The sequence below is a fragment of the Pleurodeles waltl genome, chromosome 2_2 (genome assembly GCF_031143425.1).
Source record: "Pleurodeles waltl isolate 20211129_DDA chromosome 2_2, aPleWal1.hap1.20221129, whole genome shotgun sequence".
In the NCBI taxonomy this organism is placed as follows: Eukaryota; Metazoa; Chordata; class Amphibia; order Caudata; family Salamandridae; genus Pleurodeles; species Pleurodeles waltl.
In genome coordinates, this window is record NC_090439.1 from 721,996,464 (window position 1) to 722,021,662 (window position 25,199).

Sequence of the window (25,199 nt, forward strand, 5' to 3'; positions counted from 1 at the left end):
TGCTTAATTAAACTTCATTAGTATTCTGCAAATACTGAAATTCACAGAATCAAACACATGCAGGTTCACGTAAGTGTACACACAATTCTGGCAGAGGCATGAAATCATTGACATCTTTAATACTCGTCTACAAGATGAATTATATTTTTTTTTATTTGTGTTTTTTCATTCACCACGATGTTTGTGTTTTATTAACACTACAATGAAGCTGGAGCTTTTGCCATCTCCCCATTGCTCTTTCAAAAATGAATAATTTATGGAAGTGGTATTTAAGTTGTACAGTGCTGAGCAGGTAGCTGAATGCAACTTTGGTTTATCACTATTTTATTACTGAAAGGTCTCATTTGTTCTGGTGAGACCACCACTTTCCATTGCCGATCTCTGGGGAGGCGGGCAGTGCTTTTAAGATAAAAGATCTGACATGCCTTTTTCACTTAAGCTTTAAAACCAAATCTCCACCATGAGGAGGCCCATTTCAAACGATAATCTCATTGTTTCCACCATCTTCTTTTGCATTATTTTTGTTTCAAGGCCAGTGGCGGCCGGCAGCTTTGGGAGGGGGGCGGGCGAGGCACACACACACACACACACACACACACAAAAATACACACACAGACTCATTCTTTCACACACAGACACGCACGCACGCTCATCCACTAAAAACACTCATTCCATTCAAACATGCACGCACGCACCAAACATTCATTTTACAAGATCACACACATTCATTCTTTCACACACACGCACGCACGCACATCCATTAACAACACTCATTCCATTCAAACATGCACGCACGCACCAAACATTCATTTTACAAGATCACACACATTCATTCTTTCACACACACACACGCACGCACATCCATTAACAACACTCATTCCATTCAAACATGCATGCATGCACCAAACATTCATTTTACAAGATCACACACATTCATTCTTTCACACGCACGCACATCCATTAACAACACTCATAACACTCAAACATGCACGCGCGCACCAAACATTCAATGTAAAACATAACACACATACATACACACACACACACACACACACACTTACCTTTAGCCTCCAGGTCCCAGGAGGCTTGGGACTGCTGCCTTCCCTCATTGGCTGACCTCAGGTCAGCCAATGAGGGAAGACAGCAGTCCCAGCCTCGTCACAGAGTGGGATGGGGTCAGTGAGACCCCACGAAGTGTCACTGATTGACACTCGCCCTGGGCGCTTCAGGGCTTAAACTGAAGCGCCCAGGGAGAGTGTCAATTGGTGACGCTTTCCTCGTCACCCAGGGGAGGGCGTCGAGGCACCTTTGCTGGGCCGAGGAGGTCACGCCCATAGGAGCTGTGATCTCGTCAGCCCAGCAAAGTTCAGCTCAGGCAGCCAGTAGTCTGCGCAAATCGCGCATGTCTGCTCCTGGCTGCCTGACCTGAACATGAAGAGTGTCTGTCAGGCTGACCTTTGTTCAGCCTGACAGACACTCTTCATGGGGTGGGGGGGCGTGGCCCCTCCGCCATAATAGACGGGCCGCCACTGTTCAAGGCCTTACAGAAGAGCTGGCCCTGTGCCAGTCTCTGTGCAACTGAGTCATCTGTGAACAGCCTTTGTCCGGTCAGAACAGGAGTTGGCCACACTGGGAGTATGGCACTGGCCATGAAGCAGTCTTCCTGCATGGTATCAGTGCCTGGCCTTTGTAGTTTTCATTTTCTTTAGGTCCAAAACCATGGCCTGCCCCAACCCAATAGGCAACTAAATCCTGGCGTGCACAAATGAAGGCAGGCCATGTCCCTAACCCACCTTGCTTCTGAGTCAAACCCACTGTGTGGCCTCTGGACATGAATAGTTTGGAATGGCCGGTTGGCTTGCTCTTCAGCAAGGCCCCAGGCCAAACCTCCCTTGCTTATGCAGGCCCTTGATCTGTAGTTATGTCTGCGGACCTCAAGCACTACCAAAAGGGTTGCTGTTCTAAGGCAGGTTCTGGGATCCACAAAACTATTGCAGACTGTGTGATATATATTTGCTAGCTTTCCTCATGTCCTTCTTATTTTGTGTCATTTTTACTTCTTTTGATCCTCAAATTGCCCTCAGCTGCCATGTGTTGTAAATGTATTCAACATATTTGGTAAAACATGTATCTGAACGATCAATTATCTTTGAGTCTTTTTGCATAATCCGCATCATTTAAACAATACATAATATCCTTGACTCCTTGTAGGTTGTTGTGGTTGCTAATTAAATAGTAGCATGTTGTTCTTAAAAGATGATAGATAGCTGTGTTGATGCTATTCCATGCAATATTCAAGACCTAATCTTTTGGTGGTGTCTTTCAATAAAGCATTAAATCAGTTGACTTGATAGAGAAGGGTACAGCCAACTTTGATCCGAGTTTGTAAATAACCATCTCTTCCTTTCTTGCTCTTTCTCCTTACAGCTGCACATTGAGCGTTACACTTGAACAGGCTATTATTCTTGCTCGGAGCCATGGGCTTCCTCCAAGATACATTATGCAGGCTACAGATGTGATGAGAAAACAGGTAAGTTGATTTTGCACTTATTTGAGTAAACCAGGCCAGTTATGATGCACAAGGATCAGATTATGTATCTTGTGTAATTCTGACAATGTTGCTTGTGCCCACCCTGCTCCACATGCAATAATTTCTTAAATTACAATAGATGTAAAAGCCTATCAGAAGGTGGTGTTAGTTTGTCATGTTTACATTTAAATGTATGGGCCAACGACATTTCATTTTTTTTCATTAGTCCATGAGTTTCGTGAAAAACCTGAAGAACATGGTTTGCCTCCAGTTTCTATGCTTTTGACTAATAGGTCCTTTTGAACCAATGATCTGCTGCCATTCAAACTGCCCATAATAAACCCATTTGCAACATACTTCCCATAATGAACCCATTATATGATGTTCCCAAGTTATCAAAGTGGTTCAGCTCAGCAGGTTTCATCATGGAAACCAAGAGAGGTGTTTGCTTCTGGAGATAGCTCACAGCATATTCATGCAGTGGGGCTTGCCCTTAGCAGATACATTACCTTTTTAAGGTGTGCACTGTTTGAGCTATGCACAGTAGTACCTTGAGATGCTTGACTTTTAATGTGTTTTTTTAATTTGCCATCATTTCTGTGCATGGTGTCAGTGCATTGCAGGCAATATCTCTTCAGGCACTTTAAACCATCATTTTACCTGACTATGTAGTACTTCAGACTTGAACACCCTTTCATCCATAAGTGGTGCTAGCTTAACATGTGGGGCAGTCCATCACACTGCACACATTCTTCTCTGTGCCCCATACCGCTAAGGGGGAGCAAAGGTTGCACTAGTTTGATCCAATGTAGACCCCTAGTTTCTACACTGATAGGACTAAGGAGCACCAGGTGGTAGATCAACACTTTGTCGAGGTGCACTATGCAAGGAATGGGAAGGCAGTCAAGAAGCTTAACCTTATTGAAGTGGATTATCCCTTGTGGTAAACTGAATTATGCTGCCGCATTGTCCACCTTACACAGAATATCTTTAGTGAGCGCTTTGATGGTAATCAGGTCTTTACCCTGGGAGTGGGCTGTGTCTTCCAGTTCTGATATCCTATCGTCTGTTGCAGTTACTCTATTAGCAACATTGCGGAGGTCTTGCCTCAGTACGCAGATTTCCATGGCCACTTCTCCCACTTTGGTTTCTAAGGCCGCTCTGGATTGTTGAATTTCCAGCAGCAGTGCTGCATCATCCGATGGTTGGTTCATGGCTTCACTCGGGGGGGAGTTTGATTGTTATAGTATACCTGTCTATCTTTTCCTGCTTAGGAGCTTTCGGGTCTTTATCTTTACCCATGGTATATAGGGGGCGACAAGGTGTTTATACCTGCTCCCCCGTCCCTCTCCAGAGATATTCGCCGCTAACCAGACCTCTGGCCTATGGAAACCCAGAGTGGGAAATGACCAAATAGACCCCGTGTACTCTGCTCTATGTATCACTCCCACTTCCCCAGCCAGCACAAATATATAATCCAGTCTGGAAAACATTTTATGCACTCCAGAGTAATATGACCTCACGCCCCCCCATGGTTACCAGTTCCAGATTCTGCTTTTCAGGGGATTCACAATCAGTGCAGTGTAGGTCCCAAATAGTGTCTCTTACTTTCAGAAGGAGAGGTACCCAGCATCCATTGAGGGAGTCTTTCCCTCCACCAGGAAGCGCGTCTCTACTCCCCGGGGTCCAGTGGAGGACCACAAGCGTTTTTCTGGTCACAGTGGGTACTAATGTTTAGAAATGGTCTTCCAGTAGCGGGGAATCTCAGTGCCCATATAACCCACCGCTCAGGTCCCTGTCCCATAGGCTTGATGCAGACCACAGGCGGGGGGCCTAAAGCACTCTGTCTGTCAGGCTGCAGGGTCCTCTGTTAAAGAGTCAGTGCTGTGTAACTAGTAGGATGAACCCCCCAGGTCACACAAATTCCAACCAGCACCCTGGGGGTATTTTCACTCACCACTCCTCGCTGATTGTGGTGCCGGCCACAAGATTCCTCCACTGCAAGTTTCCAGCAGCACTGCCTCCAGTGGTCTCAACTCCGTGGCAGTTACTGCAGCACACGTAGAACCTCTGTGTCTTTGCTCAGGGTGCTGCATTCCGACGTGTACACTTGTGATGCATACTCCCCTGCTGGGCACAGGGAATCCAAGTCGGGTCACAGCTAGGGAGCAACCTGGCAAGCACCCTCTGAGATGGGGTGTGGGAGCGCACAGCTTCCACTGCATCTCAGGCTTCCCCTGCTACCCCAGGTGCATAGTTACCTCAGGGGGGTACCCAGAATGTGACCCACAGGGATCTGTGTCCCACCAAATGTGTCCTCTCCAGCCGTCCCGGACCTCTCAGGAATGGGCGAGGTTCCGTCCTCAATATGCTGCGCGGACAGGTGCCATGTTGCACAGCCCTTCTTGCATCAGTTGATCTTCGCTCCTCAGCTCCAGGCTCTCTTCATGGCCTGACTGCATCATTTTGCATTTTAATTATTATCTATGAGGTGAAATGGGCAGGATGGGGAATGGGGATCAGGATTCGGGCAAGATGTAAATGGGCTCAGTCGGAGCACAGCTCAGGCACATCTAGCCCACAATGTTCGCAAAGGCACACTGTTGAGTACTAAGGTCAAGGCTGATTACTAAGTTTAAAGTGAGATATTAGTGAAATATCATGACAGTCCATTCTTATTCATAGGTGTTGGTAAATGCATGATTTAGTTAGCTATTGAAAGAACTTTGCAGCCTTATTATACACCGAATGGTAAGGCACTGCTGGCATATGTGAGAAGATCAGCCAGTGGTTCCCTCTCGACAGTTATACAATGGTTGGCAAGGAGGTGGTGCACTGGTGTTCAGCCCTCTTTCACAGTCGGTGGTCTATATCGCAATGGTATCCTCTCTGCTATTTAAGCAGATTTGCATTGGGGCTTGTCACACATAAAAGGGCTTTGGGCTGTCGCTGTGCTTTTGCTGGATTAATTATTAACTCTGCTGGATTAATTATAAAGCGCCATGGGCAGGACTATTGAAGCTGGAGTACACTAATCACTCTCCTGAAGTTAACCACAGTCAGTGTGGTCCTGGTGATCATGCAACAACAAGAATGTGTAGTGCTCAAGCACCTGCTGCCTTGGAGATAGGCCCACACCAACCTTCATCCTTTGTGTGGTAACAGATGCTAGAGCTTTTCCCGTAGAGTCTGTACTAAGCAATTGCTACCGCCGGGTGCGCATTACTATATTCTGTAATGAGGGCTTTGATGGGGAGGAGGTCAAAATTCAAGCCTTAAACCCTTAGCTTTCAGATTTTAATGCCTTCCACCACATGTTTTCTGCCTCTTTCAGCAAGAGAAATAAAGGTGTGACAGCAGGGTTTACAATGTAGCACGGAGTTTCTGCACATGGGATGGCACGTGTTTCAAAAATAGGTTTTGTCTAGCTTGCTTTTACTTGCAACAATTCTACTGTGAGGTGTACAATGACTTTGGATCTGTTTGTGAAGGATATGGTGTTACTGAGATATACCATTACCGTTGTCAAGCTATCTTAAGTGCCGAAGCACCATTGACAATTCATGTACATTAGTGGATATGCATCTGGAGAGACATATTTGCTAATGGCTTTGGGGATCAGTTGACCTTTGGGCAATTACCAAGTACCCACTTTTAAAAGCTTGTTTCTCAAAGCGACCTCTACATTGGCAAATGGTACGTACGGTTCCTGTTGTATTTACAAGTGTCATGTTGCTAGGACCAGCATGATGGTTTAGAAATAAGATGCTATTTTACTTAGTAAAAGCAATGAGGTAATGCTCACAGACTGTAGACAGCTTAACCACCGACTTTTATCACATACTACAGAAAGTGTGGGCTACACACATTCCACAAATAGGAATCATACACAGCATGCTGCTTTACCACAGTTGTGGTTCTGCTACCTAAGGTTTCATTGAGCGTTTTTAAAGCATTCTATAGTAAAAGAGGTAAGCAAGTCAATTATACAATTTCCATACTTCTTAAGATTCATGAACATTAGTTACTTGTAAAAAGAAATGCAAAAGCAGGAAAGCCAGTCACGTTTGACCATCCTTTCCATTGCCAAACGTCAAACATGAACAGAGCATGCTGATGCCAATGTCTAGTTCATAGGACTGTCAGAGTGACTGACACATGTTATACCTTTACAAAGATATAAACTGTTGATTCCACCAACTGCATGATAGAACCTCTGAAAGAAAAGCCACATGAAATGAATGACTGTCCTCTTTGACTATCCAATTTTAGATATCAGAGCTATTGCATTGCTGGAATATTTTAAACCAGAAATGCCAAACTGAACATTTGCTTTTTACATCAAGCACGTACATTTATTTAAATAAATACTAATATTTGCCACACTTTGATCAACTAGTCATTAGTGTCATCCTTGAGAACATCGTATGACCAACTGTGATGAATTACAAAGAGTAGGAGAAATATTTATGGTGAAGAAGGGCAAACATAGCGTTGAAAAAGGAGGATCCTCTCCCGGTTTCTTTGTTGTCCCTATTATGCTTCACTTAGTTTGACAAACGACAGCCCATTACTATATCCCACTACAATACTGTTATCATAGAAGAACTGTGCTTTGAATTCTGCTGTGCATTTTGAGTCACCATTATTGTGCAAAACAAACTGCCAAATATTGCTACTGTGATGATGAGCCGTTTAGCATTTCTCGGGTCCAATGACTGGAGCAATCTTCCAACTCTTGAGATCTGCAAGTAGCATATGAAACAAAATAGTTATACTTTGTAGTAATGTGGTTTACAATTGTGTGAAGCAAGACTCTCAATAAGTATAGGTTGGCTCCCCTGGTTTAGCCCATAAGACATGAAGAGTTTATCTTAGTTATTGTTTGCTAGCATGCAATTAGTTGGGGCCACTAATGGGCATATGAACATCACCCACTTTCTCTTAACCTTGTTCTTGGACCTGGGCATGAGGACAAGGGAGACAAATTTGTATCTTTCTAGTAAAATAAGGAGGGTAATCAATTATAGTTATGGGATGGTGCATGAAATGGAAGGAGTTCTTAGAACATTGCAATGTTGAGCGCTCCATTGGAAACAACTAACAAACTAATGGCTGGTAAAAAGCCCAGAGTCTCAACATTCCAATATTCGTTGTTCACAACAACAGCTGTGAACAAAGGCCTCATGGAACCCAAGGCTCTGTGAGGCCTTTGATTTACTAATTAGAACATTCTGCCCTCTAGGGACAGAATGTTCTAATAGCCTTATAGCCCTCCTTAGCGGGCTACGCAGGCCATTAAAGGCTTGCTCCCTTGTTAAAGGCCCATGCCAAAGGCTCAGGGCGTTAACGCTGGAGCGGGCCTTTAATAGCTGATATAGTCTGCTGCAGAGGGTTATAAGGCTATATTCAAATCATGCTCATGAAAATTCCATTCTGTTATTTTTGCAAGATTGATTGTCAGATACTGACATGAAAGTGCTGTATTATAATGGCAGTCCTTTCATGTACAATGGGAAAAATTGGGCTACTGTATAGTGTTTAATTTATCTTGGTTATTTGAAATGGTAAATTATTAAGCAGAATGTTCTAGAAGTATTTAAATCTGTTCAGTAATTTGTTATTCTCTTTGCAGGGTTTTTCATGTTTTTTGGGTTTATTGCCAAGACATTTAGCTGTAATCATTTATGTTTCTGCCTTCAAAATATAATACATCATTGGAAACAACGAGCATCCTTAGAAAGTTCCAAGTGGGGTTATAAGTAGCTATGTGCAATAACATCAATATTCTAATAATTGTTCATTGCAAATGCACTGGAATTTCTTTAATTCCTAATATTTATATTGGTCTTCCAAATGGTAAATAAGTGATGACCAAACCTCCTTGCAAGTGTGACCTTTAACGCATTTTCCTTGACAAATGCGAACATGTTAAATAGAGGTAGGTTATACACGGTTTTTCCTTTGACCATATTAAACGGGTAAACCTTTTGGTATAGGTCCAGTGCACTTGTCTACATTTAAGTCTTAATAAATTGATGCTTTTGATGAACCTATTGTTCAGTAATTGGAAGATTATCAGTTTCTAAAATTGTAATATCAGTTTGTGTAATGCCTGGGCCATCATGTACAAACGAAAGGGGCATCTCTTTTACATTATTTAGAACTTTGAATAAGAATCATTTTTTCTTCATTTCTTTATTTATTTACGTTCCTTCTCCTTTCAGTAATTTCTGAGTGCTAGAAGTCTGGATAGAAAAAGGATGCTCTGAATGAGCATATCTGATGTTAGTGGCATAATAGGTGTGAATCTTGTCTGTTGTTCATCATCAGGACCCTTTTTCGGCAGAGCCAGTTTGAGGAGTTCAGTTTTCAGACAATTTTGGATTAGGCAGAGCATGAAAAACGTTAAAGAGCTTACGCATGTGATTACAGACCTCCTTGTTCATGTGCTTTACAATGTAAGCATTTTTGGCCCTCTGTAGTGATGTGGTTTAGAATATGTTGAAGGTCACCTGGCATCTCATGACATCGCTTGTCTATGATGTCATGTGGTTCCATAATCCTTCACTGACGGTTATTTAGCAGCTGTACTCTATGCCCCGTTCATCGGGAAAAGCTGTTGCAACGTCTCATTAATAAACTATTGTGGAATTCATCCGGTTTCTCCATCACTTCACCCTCTTTATAGTTTTATGAAAGCTTCTTCCTCTCTTTTACCTCTGACATTAGAGAGTTATAGGTTTTCTTGTTTCAGAAGCACCAACTTGTTGAGACAAGTTGCCGTGTTGACGTGTTGTGACGCAAGTTGTCAAACAGTACTTAATGATTTGCTACATTTTGGTTATTAACTTTCATGGCATTGTATGTTTCCTTAAATTCTTTTTTGCTGAGGCGTCTATAAGTGCCTAGTTGGGATGGCAGTGAGTCCCTCCTAACACAAGGGTTGAGGAGCTACTTCAGGTTAGAAGCATGTGGTATCTTCCTCTGTTGATATCCCCCTCACCCTCAAAGTTCTAGTATGTAGTTCTGTAGTATTCTAGAATCCTTTAACAAATCAGGTTTTATGATTTGTTATACCACTGTGCAACACACTCTTTATATCTTCTATATCATTTTGAGTTTTTCACACTTTGCTGTATGTTTTCTCTTTGTACGCTATTTACTGCATCCTATTTTTGTGATTTTTCTTCCAGTCACCATTTATATTAAAGTAGTAGTTATGGTCTTTTGTTGATCCCTTTCTTCTCTACTTCACCTCATCTGCTTCACTTCTCCTCCAATCAAGATTTGCAAAATCATTTGTTATCAGTTGTCAACTATCAAAAAGATTATTGTGAGCTCTGCCTTCTTCTCTATGTGTTAAGTCAAATGTACCTTCTCCAATGTCAATGTACGTCTTTTGTCATCCAGCATATAATTCAACTGCTTCTATGTGAGGCATTCTGTGAACTGCTTTTAAGTTTGTGTTTTCCTCTTTCTTTCTGTTCTTTGTTATTCTTCCCTTTTGTTCTCACCTTCCTTGTTGTATCCCATCCTTTCCCCTTCTGTTTCACCTAGGCTTGGATCCCACTGGCTTAGCTGGCTGTATGTCACATGTTTTATATTTGATATTTGTGGTAGGTGTATCATCACGTTTTCTCTGTAACAACTCTAACCTCTGGGGTGCCCTTTTGCTTTTCTCCTTCATCTTGCAGATGTTTAGATACTTTTGCAGATTGTCAACATCATTAGTCTGATACTGTTATAGTTAGTTAACTTTATGATGGTGGTACTCATTTGCATAAATTTACTGTTCATTGTTCTGCCTTTTTTCAATCATTGTTCTTGCTGAATGCTTTCCGTAATAGCATTTCATGATTTTGAAAAGCTTGTTTAATTTTTCATCACATGATGTCTACCATTTGGTGTAAATTTGATATCTTGAGCCTATGTGGTGTTTTCCTATGTGACATTTTGCACGTTTTGGGGATTTGTATACTTGGACCCTACTTGTCCTCTTTTTCTAGAGTTACCCATAGTTTTATGTTGTATATAGCATTAATTTCTTCTTTCTTCTTTTTCATTGTGGCTTGTGTTCTTTCAGCCTGAATATTCAGAAATACTGTTTTCATTCTTTGTGTTTCTGTCCTTCTGGAGTTTCAGTTACACTTCTTGCTTTTCACCCTTCCTATCCCCATTTCATCTTTGACGCTTTCTGTTTTCCACTTAGCCTTCACAGATTCCGCAATCTCCATTCTTTTGTTGTTGCTTCTACTACAATGCTAGTGAATATAAATAGCCTTTTTAGGTCAGAGATGACATTGCATCTTTCTGAAAGGCTTATTGTTATTTAAAGAACACAGTAAGTGGGCTTTGGCTCCACCCAGAGGAATACAACCATCTCAGCTCATGCTGTTGGCTATGAGTTTTATCATTCCACCTTCTGGGGCTGGTGGAGAGAGTTGATTCCAATGGAGTGCACATGGGACTATTGTACATCTGAAAAGAACACTCCATAACACCACATTTTTTTCATGCTCAGTTAGTTATCTTTTTTATGCATTCTATACAAAAAAACATTTGTACTTTGCTATTCTTTCCCAGCATTGGAAAAGTCAAAAGGGCTGACTTTAATGTGATAAACAGCATTTGTTCATGCACCGTACGTAAACAGCCTTTGTGAAATTCCGGATACACATGCGCTAATGCACTGAAGTCAAGCCTATTGGTTTTGCTAAAGCTTGTTTTATTTGATTTGTGCAGTCACTCTTGAGGTAACTCTAGCCGGCCTACAATGGGTGCTTGCCTACTCAGTCTGCATAGTTGTTTTATCAAACTGCTGCATAACTCTCAGCTTCTATCACTTTCCCTCAGTCCAGGGCTCCACCCCTTGTCCCTCCAGTGCCCTCTCTGACACTCTTAGCATTACTGCAGAGGCGCAGGTAGCAAACAGCAACACTGGGTCCAGAGTATGGTGTAACCTGAGCTGACGGGCCACTTGGCAAAGTGCATATAATGCGTTCCCGTCACTAGCAAGTCATATGGGTCAGGAGAAGAAAAACGAACAGGTAAACGGAGTGGTAAAGTGGAGCAAAGGGGAATGAGTGCACGTGTTGCAACGGTGTATGAGGCGTTGATGTGATGAAATGCAGTGATTCAATAATGCAGTAATGCAACAATCATGCCACAGATATGCATAAATAATGTATGAGATGCAATAAAGCACATTGTCTCGAGTGCATACTGCAGAATCGAATAAACTGTGAATTGCAATGTAGAAGATTTGGCGGAGTGATTGATCTGATGGCCTTGAATGCTCAGTGCTTCTTGCTGGCTGGATACAACCTCCACTGTCCAGTTTCTGGTACCTGTACTCACCCTGACTTGGTTCTCCATGTTGCCCCAGTGTGCCAATTTTGCCTCCCTCCCTCTCTTTTCTGACCTCTGCTCTTCACATAAGGTATCATGTGTTGGGATGTGTTGGTCAGTCCAGAAAAGAAAGGGAGTAAGAAGCAGAGGTGCAGGGGGAAGGCTAGGTATGAGGTGTCAGCTGTGAATGAACTCCTTTACAGAACACACTTTCCAATAGGAGAATGGTAAGCCAGGTACCCTCTAGCACAAATATTCTTGAAAGTGGTTATCAATGAAGTGGATAGGGTAGGAGACATGAAAGTTAAAGGTTGCTTCCTTTGCAGGGAGGAGTGTTGACATATTTTTGACACTGTTCAGTGCATCTGCTGTTATGGGTAACAGTGAGAGGCGATAAGTGGAGTATCAGCATGGAAACGAAGAAAGGAAGCAGTGTTTGTGATGTATTCTGTGTGTGGTGGCAAAAGGAGTTTGGTATGTGTGGGTGGAAGGCCTCTAAATACAAAATAAACAGAATATTAAGGCCTACCCCACCTCTGCTGTTTGTCAAGAATGGAAGGCAAGAGCGAAGGGCTGGTGCATGGCACTTATTCGAGGGGTACTGTCAACTCTATTATCTAATGTGATCCCATCCGGTGTGAATCCACCTATATTCTTGAGGTCAGAAACCAATATGCCAGAAGATGTCTTGTCTGTGCCTTGTTGGAAAAGCACAAAAAGCACAAAGCATGCATAATGTGTGGCACAGAGAATTGTGCACATTGGCATTGGAAAAATTGGAATCGGACATGAAGTCATGAGTTTCAGAGATCATAGGAGCAACATGGTGGACACAGCTGACCGTGCAGCAGGAAGCAGTCTTGTGAGTGCAAGACATGGTGCCTCCAAATATAGCTGCTTCATATGGCTGCCTATCACAGATGCACCCTGAGTGGCAAGAGAGGAGCATTTGAGCTTGTAACTAGGGCTGTTGGTGGTTTTTTAGTACTCTATCATCAGATTACACAACACTGTGATTGCAAGTGTTGATTTTGTTTGTCAGATCATGAGTTCTGCATCCCTTCTCTGAAATAGTTCCAGCACCAATAGAGAGGGGGCTGCCAGGTGTGGTGGCTTAACCTCCACACAAGCCTCTGTCCATAGAAAATGGCCTTCACTCCACTCTTACACCTAGGATGGAGACACGTCTTATACACTCATGCACACACATTTTTCGTATTGTAGGGGAATGGAAATGAAATGCAGTAATCAATTAAGTGGAAGTGGCTTTCGGTGATGGATACTAAGCTCTACAGTGGTGTGCATATCCACCTGCAACTGAGCGTGAGAATTAAGACTTTAAAGTAAGGATTTATAGGCGGGACTGTTCCTGGTGACTCGCACTGTTTCATAGTAGAACACATCTCTCAGTCATTTTGAAAGTTCTAGGGATGTTTGTCTTGTTTATTACCCAGTGTTTGGATACCACCTAGGCATGGGGTTTTCAAGCCACGCATATGATGAAAGTACACACTAACAGATCCTGTCCATTAGTTTTACATGTGTAACCCTTCATGTTTTCTAGGGAGCAAGAGTTCAAAACACTGCCAAAAACCTCGGAGTGAGAGATCGAACGCCTCAATCTGCTCCAAGGTAACTATGATGTGTTATCTGAAGTACATGAATATGTTTGTTGCACTACAAGTATATGTTTCTTTTAAAGTGTGAAATAAAGAAGCAGCGTTGTGGTTGGAGTAGTTTGAGAAATTTAATTTGCTGCTAGATATGTAAGCCTCATGGAACAAAAATCCAATTTAAAACGAATTTCGCCTCATTTAGTTTAAGTTGAAAACAGGTATGTTCAATAACAATTCTATGGGCCTTGTTTCAGACAAACCACATAGGTGATTTGTGCTTTGAAAACTCACTGATGTTATTTCCAGTGCTAACCAAATTGCAGTGATACGTTTTGGGCATTGGTAGATTAGGGCATCGAACCAACATGAAAAGCAAAGAATATGCTGTGGAATTGACCATAGCTACAAAAAAACAGAAGAGATGGTTTAAAAATGTTTGTGACTGAGTAAGGAATTAACAAAATGTGTTTGTTTTGCCATTTGTTTAGGCTCTCCAGTGATCGATTCGGGTTTTCACTGTGATTAAGTGATAGCATAGATTTTTTTCTGACATATCAATATATATTTAATTGTTTGTTGCTATGCCCAAATGGATTAAAAGCAGTAGCAGACTGAAATCTTCTAATTGTTTGAAGATTAACTTGAACAAAACTGTGGTACTGACTTTTAGGGGCCTTCCATCTTGTTGAACCTCTAACTGGCGGCCTGAAGGATCTCACAGCCGGGTCTACCCCCACCATCCTTAATCTCCAGTTCCAGGCCATCCCGTTAATGTGCAAAGAGATTATACCTTCCTTCTTTGAACCTTTAAGGGCTGCAAAGGGCATGATGACAGAACCTCTGCATCATGACCTTTCTCTAAGTCTTATTCACATCTTAGCTCCCCCATGATTAGAATAGTTAACTTCCACACTGTTACCCTACCAAATACACAATAACCAGGAAATGCCTCAAGTATACTTTAATGATTCTTCAGTTTGCTTCAGGAATGAATCTATAGAGCACCTCCCCACTCCAAGAGTAGGCTGCTCGTTTGTCACTCCCGGTTAGATTCTATCATTATATGACTGTATCCTTTGCATGCCTGTGGACTGTTGCATGTCACTGTTGTGTGGTCTCTTGAAATCATTTCTCTTAGCTAACTGTATCTAGTGCATACCTAGAGGCCATGCTCTGTCACATTTAGCATGGCTGTGTTTCTTCAATGTATTCCTATGGGTTACGCCTCGGTCGCCCGAGGTGGACTGTTTTCATCATCTGCCATGGCTACCTGTACTTAGTGCATGCCTGTGGCTTACTCAATTGTCATTTCTGGGCAGACTCTTCAGATCAATTACCAGAGCTGCCTGTATTGACTGTATAATTGGGGGTTGCCCTTTTTTCCCTCTGTGTGGGCTCAAAATAGCATATACCAAGACTTGGCTTTTTTGTGCATGCCTGTAGTACTTCACAGTCACTCTCATCTGACTACATGGAGGATCTCCCGTGGCTGCCTGCAACCAGGGTACACCTACGAGGAGCTCCTCTGAATTTCCTGTATGGACCCTTCAGACCAGTTCTAGTGGTGCTGCAGGTATCTGGTTCATGCCCGGGATTTACTCATGTATTTTCCTTGGTGGCCTCTTCAAGTCATTTACTCTGGCAAAAAATGGGCAGCTTCTCTGTGGATGGTCTATTCAGATCACTTGTGTGTGAATGATATAGATCCTGTAGATGCCTGTTTGCAGTGTATGGCTCCTTACTTATTAATCCTATGTCTCTCCTGTGTGGACTCTTTAGAGCTTCTGCCATGGTTGTCTGCATCTAGTGCATGCATCTGACTTACACCTTCGTTTACTCTGTGTTTCCACATAGAACATTTCGTCCTGGCTCCCTCTGAGCACTTTGTTCCTGTAGGCTGACTCTTAGAGTAGGAACTACCAAACACTTACCCTAGGAATCAGATTGAAAACGGCCTGGAAATGTTAATTGTCGGTGACTAAGGATTGAATGTGACCTATATGATTTGGGCATTACGTGACAGATTCCATGATGTGTGCCTTGCCACATTTGTTTCTCCTTTCTTTTCAAGTTGTCTTCTTTCATTTGTTTGTCAGCCTGTATGCCTGTCCATGACCTCTACAAAGAATATGCATGTGGATTACTCCTCTGTCACTCCTGAGTGAATTCTTTAGATCTTGTAATTTTGTTTCCTGTGTCTAGGCACACTGCATCATACATGTGGGTTGCTCTCTGTTGCATCTATGTGTATGCTAAAAAAACAAAAGTGCTTGACCACGTGTGGAGTAAATAAATCATATACCATGGCTGCCTGTGTCCGGTGCAAAACTTTAATTTGCTCCTCTATCCATCCAAGTGGGCTCATAGGGCCACCTACCCAGGGCTACCTGTATCTAGTGCATGCCTGGGGGTTGACCTCTCTCACTTCTGTGTGAACTCCAAAGAGCATTTATCATGGTTGCCTGAAATCCTGTGTTTTCCTGTAGCTTGGTCCTCTGTTATTCAAACCCAAGAAAACTAAGGAAACGTTTTTGTTTTTTAAATAATGATAGGCCATGTGCATGCTATCTCTTACATATTTCTATTTATGCCATGCAAAAAGCACAGTTTAGTGATCGCAGCTGCATCATTGCAGCAACAAGATTACAGCAATATAAGGTGGTCATTCCACAACGTATCAAGCATGACAACTAAAAAAGTGCCCTGGGGATGAACTCATGAAAATGTGCCTCTGTTCGCCTCTTGTTGAGCAATAGCAATAGCATGTCTTCGGTCCCATTTAAATTCACCTCGCAAACCAAAAATCCAATGTAGTTCACTGAAAATGTGTTGAGCACAGACACACTTTTGAGACAGTTCCTTTGCAAGACAGTATTCTCCTGGAATGCAAAACAGACATTATACATGCAATGCCTGTGCATTTATCAGATTCATAATTATTCTGAGTTACTGATTTTGGCTACTTTAATGTCATTATTTTTACTGTTAGTGACAGAAGAGAATCTCTTTGACGGCAAGTCCCTGGTCATGCACAGTAACTATTTACTGCCACATACCTTAGGGAAGGATGTGAGAAGGGAGAGTTGAGTGCATGAAATCTAAATTGCTAATAGATAGAATGGGTATGTGGGACGCAGCTGTACAGACTCTGAAGGCTGGACAGGGAAGGCAACTCATAGAAGCTGTCTTCACTTACCAAGAGAGCAGAATTCCGAGTGATCAAGAGACTCAAGTGCATGTATGAATGGGGAATGTGTGGGCGGGAGTACAAGTACTTTGGTTGGGTGGTCGTTGTAGAGGGGTACAGAGAATGGAGGCTGCCAGAGGTAAAATGCAGTATCTCATCAACAGTGTACTGAGTGGCGGTGCAAGCTGGCAATTTGAGGTATGCAAGTGAGATAAGAGGGAATGAACACAACAGCTTGCATGAAATCTGGAAGAAATGCAAGCCACTCGTTTGACACACATCAGTGAAAAACACAATTAGGTGAGGGCAACAGAGAGGTTAGGAAAAATCAGCGACAGAAGGTTTAATGTTGAATAGTGGCATACAAATTAATTTTCCATATTTAATCCTAATAGCAGAGTAAGACAGAAATATTAGTAAACTTGGGCTTTGTTACATTCTGAACACAACATAGAGAAAGTTATAGGCTAGTTTGTTGGGCCAGGCAGTCCCCAAGACCAGCTCCAAGACACTCAGCCAGCTGTTGTGTTGCACTACAGAAATGTTGTTAACCCATTTAAAGTTGACAAATACACATTGACGTCGAATCACCAAAATTCCAAGGGTAGTTGTGACATTACTCTCCCTTTGACCTCAGTGGCATCACAGGATGTGGCATTGGACCTTGGACCCCGAATGTCAGGAAGTGAACATGAACTTGAGCCTGATGACATCATAATAATTGATGTCACTTAAGCCTAGTGTATAACTAATAGAGACTACTTACAAGGCAATTAAAAAATAAAAAACACTAGTATTTTACTCCTTTACCATTAACAAGTTGAAATATGATCATTTGTAAGAAAGTATCATACTTGTGAAGCATAGAGGTGATTGCATTGTTCCAACACATCATTTGGTCAGCCCTAGAGACAGTGTTAGCTTTAGATGTTTCACTGGCCCCATTTAATAACAAAGACGTTATAAATTAAAAAATAAAACATAAATATATCCATACATAGAGGGGCTTTGGATCAGCTCTCTTCGGCTTTTCAGCAGTCATTCAAATGTTTCTTCCATCCTCTGCAGCACACAGCATAGAACAATGGTTCAGCCCACATCATCCACTGGCTGCCTTGCTTTGTGAGTGGTCGTATTTTGTTTTTTCACTTATGCACACCCACTTAAAAGAAGCGAACCTTATTGTAGTGGTTGGCGGGCTAATACTTTTCTTTTCCAATGCTCTTTCATTTAACTATTTACCTTTTTTATTTTTCGTCTTTCTTGTAGGTTTAAACTATGTCGTAAGGTTGGCGTATTTCAAAGCCAATAATACCTTTTCTTTCAACCAGTGATAATCATATTTTCCTTTGACATGTATTATAACTGAAAAGGGTTTCTATTTCAGTTCTAAGTGCACTTTCTGCTAGAAAGGGTCCATGCTGTTCTAATGATTATTATTTTCCTTTTTAACTTAAAAATTTGTACTTGCAAGCATGTCACACCACGTTTAAGCACCATTTGCTCTTTTTCTTTTTGTGGTTATTCTTGAAATAATTTTTTAAAAAAACATTTCACCAGTTGGTCACGCCCAAACTAATTGCTTTGGCAAGACATGTTTCTCATGTATGCACAATAATTAAGAAAAATAAGTTATAAGAGTATATTCTATTATTTATTTTATTTCATTATGTATTCTATAGAGTGCTGCGCCGGCGAATGCATGCATTTTACCAAACAGAAAGAGCAATGCTCGATTTGGTGTTGCAGGACGCAAACATTGGTTATCGGGGTACTGTTGACCACCTGTTCTTCCACTGCTTTCGTCACCTTTCAAGCTTGGAATCACAAAGGCATTGCTAGGAGTTGCAAAGGAAGAGTCATGGGTCGCAGCTACAGCCACTGACATCTCTTAAATGACTTCCATGGAAACACTGTATGCACTGAATGTGAGCAGAGTCAGATAGATCTGTGAGTGTGAGCGAACTGGCAGAATTGTGAAGCCGAGAGCCAGAAATTGATTGCTAGAACAAAATGTGTCCCGAGCTTCCTCACAGAGGCAAAGAGGCACAGAAATATGGTTGCAAAGGTTGTTTGTGTTTGGTGTTTTACCTGATTCGGAGCTGGCTGATGCTGTATCTGCATCTTTTGCAGTCGCAAATTAAGAATTGTGGGCATGTGCCCTGCCACAGAGTGTTCCTCCATTGCTTCCCCAGACATACAAATCAGACAGGTGGCTGAGCGAAGGGTCGTTTGTGTGCAGAAGCAGACAACGTTATGTGGACATTTGGACCTGAGATAGAAGTAAGAACAGCAAGAATCATTAGCAGCACTGGATATAACTGCAATTGAGCAGCATGGCTGATTAACACAAATATCAGATAGAGAGCAGTAACAAAGGCAGTGAACGGAACGTGGGGCTGGAATGGAGAGGAAAAGGAGCACAGGAGATGATAAATCATCCTAACCACCAGTCCCTGAGACTGGGACCGGTTTAGAAGGGTCACCAGCAGAGACAAACAGAGTTCAGCAAGAGAGCAGGTCCTTAAAGATAACAAGGCACACATTTGGTAGAAACCAATACATAAATAAATCATACACTATCTTGATGAAGGTCACAGCTGAAAAGTGATCATGACTAAACATGTATGCTGTTATTTGTCACAGAAGAATATAAATTAACCTCATCTTAATGTCACTATCCCCTACAGATTCAACACTGGATATTATTCATACCTTGTGGCTTTAGTCGGTACCAGTGTCTGTATTCATATGTGCATATATGTTTTTATCATTTGATATAATGAAATTGCTCATAGACTGATGCATTTCACACATCAGAAATAACAAGACCTCTTCACAAACTGCATCTTGTAGTTCATCTGGTAGTGGTACAATAGGAGTACTCGTATATTACAAAATGCTATTCAGAAATCACCATGCCTAGGTCTACGCCTTCACCTCTTAAACCTTTATTCGGGGAGATATCTGCACCAACTGCAGATATCTCTGCACAGGTACTTATACGTTTTAGCAGTAAATGTGCTTCGGGCAGGGGGAGTAGCTGAAAAATTGGGAATATTTGCCTGAATGAGATGGGGTTTAAAAAGGTGTATGAATGAGTTTATTTATGGCTAAAGAACAGTGACATAGAGCCACCCACAAAAGATTAGCCCATTCCTATTCATAAACTGCTCTTATGACATCACTGGAGATAAAAACAACCCAAGAAAGTAGTAAATATAGTCTATCAAAGACCTAAAGTAAGTTCAGCACCACACGTCCAACAAATGGTATAGTATCCGTTTCTTATAGAAAATAATGGTGGTAGGGACGTAAAATAAAACCTCATAGGAAGTCATGTTTAAATAAATTAATGTTTTTAGACTTTTTAGAATATATATATATATGTTCGATGGCATGTGTAGCTGCAGATACACATGCTGTGCACTGTTCCTGCCATCTAGTGTTCGGCTATGAGTGTTATAAGGTGTTTTTCTTCGAAGAAGTCTTTTCGAGTCACGGGACTGAGTAACTCCTCCCTTTCGGCTCCATTGCACATGGACGTCGACTCCAACATCCAGATTGTTTTCTTTCCGCCATTGGGTTCGGACGTGTTCCTCTTTGCTCCGTATTTCGAATCGGGAAAGTTAGCTAACTATCAAAAATTCGTCTGTATTGTCCTCGTTCGGTACCGGTTAGTTTTAGTGTATCAGCACCGACATCAAGACCGCTTTGGCGGCCCTTCGGGGATTCCGCTCTTCCTCACGGCCTGGTCGGCCCAACCACACCCGTCGTCCAAGACTAATGGACCAGACCTCCTTCTGTTTCTGTCCTAAGTGTCACGCCAAGTATCCTTATACAGACCAGCACCGGGTCTGTAACCTGTGTTTGTCACCCGAACACAGAGAGGATACTTGTGAAGCTTGCCGAGCGTTTCGATCGAAGAAAACCTTGAGAGATCGACGCGCAAGAAGACTACAAATAGCGTCAAAACCGAGACAAGATTTAGATGTTGAGGAGGAAGAAATAATCTCCATCCAAGAAATGGACTCGGGTGAATCCGACGATGAACAACCCTCGACGGTGAAACAAACTGTCCCAAACCCGGGGTCACACCAAAAAATACAAGGCCACGGAGACGCCTCCGCCAGCAGGCCATGGCTCAACCCACAGGAAAGAAGGTGACCAAACATCGGCACCAAAAAAGGCGAAAGATTTGCCGAAGACTTCCGACTCCGGTCGATATTCCGGCACCGAAAAAATTCAGCATTGAGTTGTTGAAGCAGGTAGGCCTCGAAAAAGCTCCTCGGACCAGAAAAGGACAATTACATTAGGAATTTCAGTACCGAAAAAACGGCTTCGGAGCCGAAGCGCTCATCATACACTGAAGAGCAAGGGCTTTCTATGCAGCTCAAAGAAAGGCATAGATTTGAGCAAGATCTGGATGTAGAAGAACCTGACCAAACGCAACAAAGGTTACAAATCCAGAAGGATACAGGGAAGATACAGACCATCCCTCCTCTCAAATCAAAAAGGAAATTAGCCTTTCAAGAAAAAGAATTGCAGCCGAAAGCCAAAGTGATTAGAGACAAGTCACCACCACCAGAGGTCTCACCACAACCATCCCCACTGCATTCACCACACCTGTCACCAGTGGGTACACCAATCATGCAGTCACCCATACATACTGGGAGGACCCAAGATGATGCGGATGCCTGGGATCTGTATGATCCACCTATAGCGGACAAAAGCCCAGAGTGTTATCCAACCAAACCTTCACCACCAGAGGACAGTACAGCAAATACGCAAGTACTAGCCAGGGCAGCTGCGTTTCACAACGTGACAATGCACTCCGAACCAGTGGAGGATGACTTCCTTTTCAACACTCTGGCATCCACTCACGCATCCTATCAAAGCCACATTACAACAGTCACGTGGGTCCTATCAATTATCCAACATGGGTATTCCATAGAATTCACAACATTCCCTCCAGATGTTCCTCCAAAACCGCACAGATTGTCTCCACAACACTTAGACCTATTACCTATATAGAGGTCCAAGCACTGCTACAAAAACAAGCCATAGAGCTAGTACCCTATCAACAGAAAGGAACAGGCGTTTTTCGCTCCCTGTATTTCCTTATTCAAAAAAAGGACAAAACATTAAGGCCTATCTTAGATCTCAGAACACTGAATCTCTCCATCAAATCAGATCATTTCCACATGGTAACACTTCAGGATGTAGTTCCCTTATTAAAAAGAGGGGAATACATGACAACACTGGATCTCCAGGATGCTTATTTTCACATACCCATCCATCTGTCTCACAGAAAATACCTCAGGTTTGTAATACAAGGCAATCATTATCAATTCAAAGTGCTACCGTTCGGAATAACAACAGCCCCCAGAGTATTTACAAAATTCCTAGCAGTAGTAGCAGCTCATATAGGGAGATGGCACATGCACGTATTCCCATATTTGGACGATTGGCTAATAAAAGCCAACACTCAGCAACAATGTCAATCTCACACGCAATACGTCATAGATACTCTACACAAACTAGGGTTTTCTATAAATTACCAAAAATCACATCTACAACCATCCCAAATACAACAATACTTGGGAGCAACACTCAACACACAAAGAGCAATTGCCACTCCAAGTCCACAAAGAGTTCAGTTGTTCCAAAATGTAAGATCAAGCCTACAAACAAACCATCAATACACGGTAAGGTTTGTGATGAAACTACTAGGCATTATGTCCTCATGCATAGCTATTGTCCCAGACGCAAGACTACACATGAGACCCTTACAACAGTGTCTAACAAAACAGTGGATGCAGGCACAGGGTCAACTACAAGATCTAGTGTTGATAGACAGCCAAACACACTCTTCGCTTCAATGGTGGAACCCTATAAATTTAAACAAAGGGCGGCCTTTTCAAGACCCAGGGCCTCACGCCATTATCACGACAGACGCTTCCATGGTTGGGTGGGGAGCACACCTCAACAATCACAGCAAACAAGGTCAATGGGACAATCAACAAAAACTACTTCACATAAATCACTTGGAACTGCTAGCAGTATTTCTAGCATTAAAAGCGTTTCAGCCACTTCTAGCCCACAAACACATTATTGTCAAGACAGACAATATGACAACAATGTATTATCTAAACAAACAGGGTGGGACACACTTGTCACATCTGTGTTTCTTAGCACAGAAAATTTGGCATTGGGCAATTCACAACAACATTCACCTGATAGCACAATACATACCAGGCATTCAAAATCAGTTAGCCGACAATCTCAGTCGAGATCAACAGCAAACTCACGAATGGGAAATACATCCCCAGATTATACAGGATCACTTTGATCGCTGGGGGACACCAAACATAGATCTATTTGCAACAAAAGAAAACACAAAATGCCAAAACTTTGCGTCCAGGTACCCACACCCTCAGTCCAAGGGCAATGCTCTATGGATCAGCTGGTCAGGGATATTTGCTTACGCTTTTCCCCCTCTTCCGCTCATTCCTTATCTGGTCACAAAGTGAGTCAAAACAAACTCAAACTAATACTTATAGCACCAACGTGGGCTCGACAACCGTGGTACACCACACTGTTGGACCTATCTGTGGTACCCCACATCAAACTTCCAAACAGACCAGATCTGTTAACACAACACAAACAACAGATCAGACACCCGAATCCAGCATCGCTCAACCTAGCAATCTGGCTCCTGAAGTCTTAGAATTTGGTTATCTAAACCTTTCTAAAGAATGTATGGAGGTCATTAAACAAGCAAGAAAACCCACAACCAGACATTGTTATGCTAACAAATGGAAAAGATTTGTTTGTTACTGCCAGGCTAATCAGATTACGCCACTAGACGCCTCCACACAAAACATTATAAGTTACTTACTACACTTAAAAAAGTCCAATCTAGCCTTCTCTTCCATTAAGATACATCTCACTGCAATATCTGCTTATCTGCAGATTAAACATACAAAATTGCTTTTTTAGAATCCCAGTTATTAAAGCCTTTATGGAAGGACTAAAAAGAATCATACCCCCAAGGACACCACCAGTGCTGTCGTGGAATCTTAATATTGTGTTAACACGACTCATGGGCCCACCATTTGAATCCATGCATTATTGTCAAATCCAATTTTTAACTTGGAAAGTAGCCTTTCTAATAGCCATCACTTCACTTAGAAGAGTTAGTAAAAAACAGGCGTTTACTATTCAAGAACCCTTTATACAAATACATAAAAATAAGGTGGTTCTTCGTACAAATCCACAATTCTTACCAAAAATCAACTCGCCGTTTCATCTAAATCGAACGGTAGAGCTCCCAGTCTTCTTCCCACAGCCAGACTCAGTAGCAGAAAGGGCATTACATACGTTAGACATAAAAAGAGCGCTAATATATTACATTGACAGAACAAAACAATTTCGGAAAACAAAACAATTGTTCGTAGCTTTCCATAAAGCACATGCAGGTAACCCCATATTCAAACAGGGCATTGCCAGATGGATTGTCAAATGCATACAAACCTGTTACCTTAAAGCAAAAAGAGAATTACCCATTACTCCAAGGGCACACTCCACTAGAAAGAAAGGCGCCACAATGGCTTTTCTTGGTAATATACCAATGACAGAAATTTGTAAGGCAGCCACTTGGTCTACTCCTCATACATTTACTAAGCATTACTGTGTAGATGTGTTAGCAGCACAACAAGCCACAGTAGGACAGGCTGTACTAAGAGCCTTATTTCAGAAAACTTCAACTCCTACAGGCTGACCACTGCTTTTGGGGAGATTACTGCTTTGTAGTCTATGCACTGCATGTGTAGCCAGTTACACATGCCATCGAATGTAAAATGTCACTTATCCAGTGTACATCTGTTTGTGGCATGTTGCGCTGCAGATTCACATGTGCCCTCCCACCTCCCTGGGAGCCTGTAGCCGTTTTAGTTGCATTGAAAGTGTATATATGTAAATAATTGTAACTTTAAGATTATGTGGGTTATTACAACTTTGGAGGAGGTGTTAATCCGTCCCAAAAGTGACGGTAAAGTGACGGATATACCACCAGCCGTATTACGAGTTCCATAGGATATAATGGACTCGTAATAAGGCTGGTGGTATATCCGTCACTTTACCGTCACTTTTGGGACGGATTAACATCTCCTCCAAAGTTGTAATAACCCCCTATATGTACATACACAGTTACTCCATTGCATGGGCACCTCTAGTATCCTTACTTTAACAACTCCTACCTCACCCTCTGCGGGGAAAACAATCTAAGATGGAGTCGACAACCATGCGCAATGGAGCCGAAAGGGAGGAGTCACTCGGTCCCGTCGAAAAGACTTCTTCGAAGAAAAACAACTTGTAACACTCCGAGCCCAACACTAGATGGCAGGAACAGTGCACAGCATGTGAATCTGCAGCGCAACATGCCACGAACAGATGTACACTGGGTCAGTGACATTTTCCATTTGATTTAATGTGAACAAAAAATATGTAGAAA

General features: G+C 42.2%; 1 protein-coding gene across 1 annotated transcript in view; it reads left to right on the forward strand.

Moving 5' to 3' along the window:
• The window catches only part of PREX2 (phosphatidylinositol-3,4,5-trisphosphate dependent Rac exchange factor 2), a 1,096,481-nt gene that overhangs the window by 1,061,084 nt on the left and 10,198 nt on the right, over window positions 1–25,199 (forward strand). The window contains exons 39-40 of the mRNA XM_069220299.1: window positions 2,428–2,530; window positions 13,446–13,513. Coding sequence (XP_069076400.1) covers window positions 2,428–2,530; window positions 13,446–13,513 — 171 coding nt within the window. The remainder of the gene's footprint in view (window positions 1–2,427; window positions 2,531–13,445; window positions 13,514–25,199) is intronic.